This window comes from Cariama cristata, unplaced genomic scaffold, assembly GCF_000690535.1.
Source record: "Cariama cristata isolate BGI_N322 unplaced genomic scaffold, ASM69053v1 scaffold5906, whole genome shotgun sequence".
Taxonomy (NCBI): domain Eukaryota; kingdom Metazoa; phylum Chordata; class Aves; order Cariamiformes; family Cariamidae; genus Cariama; species Cariama cristata.
Window position 1 is genome coordinate 17,981 of NW_009621431.1, and position 4,113 is coordinate 22,093.

At 48.6% G+C, this 4,113-nt stretch overlaps 1 protein-coding gene across 1 annotated transcript in view; it reads right to left on the reverse strand.

The window, feature by feature from the left end:
* Window positions 1-289: 289 nt before the first annotated feature.
* Window positions 290-4,113, reverse strand: part of FNIP1 (folliculin interacting protein 1) — a 43,572-nt gene continuing 39,748 nt past the window's right edge. Inside the window, exons 16-18 of the mRNA XM_009701950.1 lie at window positions 1,843-2,040; window positions 1,344-1,459; window positions 290-368 (exon numbers count right to left, since the gene is read on the reverse strand). Of these exons, the coding sequence (XP_009700252.1) occupies window positions 290-368; window positions 1,344-1,459; window positions 1,843-2,040 (393 nt within the window). The remainder of the gene's footprint in view (window positions 369-1,343; window positions 1,460-1,842; window positions 2,041-4,113) is intronic.

Consider the following 4,113-nt stretch of genomic DNA (forward strand, 5'->3'; position numbering starts at 1 on the left):
ACTGATAAAAAAACGTAGATCTTCAGCTTTTACAAAAATCTTCGCTTTTCTGTGGTTGAAATCTCGGGCTTGCTCATTTTTCTTTTTTCCTTTCTTTATCCTTTTTTATAAATGACCAAGTGGGGGAGGAAAAGTCTCCAACTGTTTGCATAACGTGCAGTCATATAGAGGTGCTGCAGCTCCACGAGCAGTTTGTTTTAATTGCTTCAAAAAGAAAGGAGCCAGAACAAGTTGTCTTCGACTTTGCTTCCAGAGGGGAAAAAAGTCAACGTCTATGGCCTCTGGCATTTTAAAGTAGTATCTGGGCAACATACGGAGAGTGAGTGCTCGCTACAGCTGCCAGTAAAGGGAGGTCGCTGGATTCAATCCTGAAAGGAAGCAGAAGAGTCACGTTTAATCTAACACCTGCGTTAGTAACCACATTGCCTGCTCGAGCCCCGGTGCTTGTGCTTGGGCCGTGAGTGCATACGGCCCCGAGCGGCTGGACGTTCATCAAGTAAAATCGAAGACAATTGCGCTTCTCTCCGAAGGCAGCAGGGCCAGCTGGGCTGCACACTCCAGCCACCAGCTCCTTTCTAACATCCCCTCCAGACATGCCCGCTCACGCTGGGGAGCGACAGCTCTGCACTGTCAACGCTGCCTTAGCTCCTACTTGCCTGGTTTGGGTTTTGTTTTCCCACCAGGCCAACAAACTGGTGAGAAAGCAGGAGGAGGAAGGAAAAACAGCAGACTCCTTCCTACCCTCAAAGTAAAGGGAGCGATAGCTGGAGGACAAAGCGCAGGAGCGGAGGACTAGGCTGAACTCCGTCTGCAGCTACTGAGGGAGCCCTGGCTCACCCCGCCGCAGCTGCTCCCCATCTCCAGCTCCACACGTGCTCTGTGTGCCTTCCTGCTCACCCTGTGCTCCTCTGCATAAAAAGATATTCAGAGCCTTCCTATAAACACCCCTTAAATAGCTTCTCTGCCTGTGCCCCACACCCACAGAGAGGTCTTATGTGCCTGACATGACACAGAGGGTGTTTTCTGCCATACGGGGAAAGTCAACCTGGAGGAATCGGGTGCCCCGCGTTGTTCAGGGATGACTGACCAACTAAGGAAGGAGCCTGGTAAGCTCTGGAGTGCTGAGCCCATCCTCCTGCCCAGATGGAAGAGAGAAAGGCTGGGTGCTCCTTGGGATCAAGCAATGGCTAAGGAGAAGCCTGCAGCCATGGGTGATTTATACCACGCTACAGTTTCAGTCCCATTTAGGAATCCATTTTGCTGTGCTTGGAACAAGCCCAGGCAGAGGATTTGGCACCAGGAAACCCAGGGCAGCACTGCTCGGAGGAAGTTTGTGATCGTACCCCAGCACAACGCCCAGCTCCTTCACGTGAACTCTCATCTGGCCCTTGAGATACTCGGACAGCATCTTGCTTTTGAAATAGAGCTCCTGCAGCCGATCTTCCAGGTGCATAACACACTAGAAAGCAAAGGGAGTTGTGTCAGGGAGAAGACAAGTGCTATATCCAAACCGCAATCAGCCTCAGAGCAGAACAGCACAGACCCCAGATGTCTACTGCCATGGCTGTGTCTAGGTGAATAATTAATAAGATATTCACTGGCAAGACTTACTTTTGAGCAGAAGCCTTTGATTGCATGTTAAATCAGAATTAATGAGACAGCTGTCTTGATTACAGAGTAGCATTTAAATGGACAGCTCAAACAGCTACATCAGGGGATGCACTGGCTACTAAAATTGTGGATACAGATAAATAAACTAGGCAGAACCTTAAAACCTCTTTAACCTACAAAGTGAAAGGATGCTTTAAAAACACGGCCCTCTCGATTGTCATTCATACTTACAAAGTTTGGAGATAAATTATGCTTGTAAAGCTGAAGAGTGGAATGAAGCAGGTTGGAGACGAGGCTTGAGACTAACACTTCTTTTCCCAGCTTATTATCAATCATTCGTCTCTGGCTACTGGCCACTTGCACCGTCCATTTGTCTGTGTCTGCAATAATGCAGACGGCTTCTGCAATCGGTTCATCCAGAACAGGATGCTAGAAACAAAAAAATGAATAGCTGAACCCCGAGAATGACAAACGACAATGGTCTTTTCACAAAATGTCACCATCCTGGATAGCAGGGACAGCATCCCAGACACCGCTACATCTAAGATACAGTAACATGCGCTAACATTGCATTCCATCTACTAAAAACACAGCTTCACTGTAAGCAAGGCACAGTCTTAGGATAGTCACTATTTTACATTTTCTTCCAAGCTTGAAGGTGTGTCACTGGCTGACAATTATATCTTTTGATATTTGATATAAAAGAGTTCTGACGCATCTAAAGTGTATTTTTAAACCCTTAAAACTCAAAGTACCAAAACCCAACTTGCTGTTCAACACGGCTGTGTTAACGAGGTCGGTTTTATTCCCAGTTGTTACTGGTTTCCCTTTATGGGAAGGCCAGCAGAGGGAGTCAGGAACCAAGCCTGCGCCCAGCTCCTCCACCCCTTCCAACTAGGGTTCCACCTCTCTGAGGCCATGGAGGTTTTCAGAGGGGAGTATTTGGAACCCCACTGTCCTTCCCCAACACAGGTTTTGGGCTGGACTGTCAGAAAGCATCTCCTTCCAAAGAGTCTCACGGGGACTTCACACAGGGCTAGGACACAGGTACTATTTTACTTGAAGGTAAGCATGTAAAATTTTGCTTGGTCCTTTCGTATCCTCTCAATCGTAGACTTCTGCAATTGAAATGTAAGTCTCCTGAGGGACATGCACCACAATTACCTTGTATTTCAGACACATGTGTTTCATAGCGGCAGCTATCTCACAGGGCTGCCTCGGTTGCCTAAAGTCCAATTACACTTCACAAATGGCTTCAACATTTGGCTTAAAACATAATGGCTTAAAGCAGCCCCATCACAACCAGGCAGGGAGCGAAACTCCCCTCCTGCAGGGCTGGGCAGAAGGAAAGGGGACAGTAACGGGGGAGCAGCCGCAGGTGTGATGCACGTCATGAACTGGAGAGGTCTGGAAGAAGGGGACGTTTCGGAGGCTCCCAGGGGAGCACGCAGAGAAGCAGACTGCCTGCTCACCAGTCTGTGCGCGGGTCTTTCCCCATTCCCTTGGGAATAAACTAGAGGGGACCAGAATCACGCTTTTTGGTGACAGCTTGCTTTCCACTCCTCTCCTGGTGACTAGAAAAGGGGTAGGAAATACCACACTTCCCAGTCACGGCCCAGTTCATCTAGGGAAAAGCTGCTGTGGAGAAGAGATGATTTCAAGAACACATGAGAAGTGTGAGTCCCCTTAGGACAATTATCTTTATATAATGGCTTCAAACTGGAAGAGGGAAGATTTTGATTAGATCTAAGGAAGAAATTCTTCCCGGTGAGGGTGGTGAGGCAGTGGCAGAGGTTGCCCAGAGAAGCTGTGGCTGCCCCATCCCTGGGAGTGTTCAAGGCCAGGTTGGATGGGGCTGTGAGCAACCCGGTCTGGTGGGGGGTGTCCCTGCCCAGGGCAGGGGGTTGGAACTTTAAGGTCCCTTCCAACCAAACCATTCTATGATTCTATATTGGTTTCTCCTTTTCTGACAAAGCCGACACTACTGGACACTTTGACTACAATCCTAAAAAAGGAGTAAAGTCCCCAAAATACTAAGCATTCCCAATGGCTTCACCGCAGAGAACACGTCCTGCCCCCCACACAGCAGCACATTGGTTAGATGTGCATGGAAAGAGGAGGGAGCAAAGGGAGGTTCTGCACCACCACTGCAGCAAGACTCCGTGCCTGTGAAGAGATAGATGCACAGCCACCTCAGCGTCTGGTCCTGTTTAACATCATTCCATCCTGTGGGCATGCAACCACCAGCGGGCTGCCATGCCTACAGGAAATGATGATTTCTCTACGGCTTAGCACAGAGATCCGTCTTCCCAAGGGCATGAGCCTCAGCTGGCTTCAGTGGAAGTCTGAGTTTTTGTCCTCCAGATTTGCAGTGAAATACCCACGTTTTTCAGATACATTAATTGAGAGAGAAAAAATTGGTGACCTGGGACTGGAGGAACCTGAAGAGAGCTGTGACAGTAAATATTTCTGCTTCCAGCAGGTTTGTACATTCAAAAACAT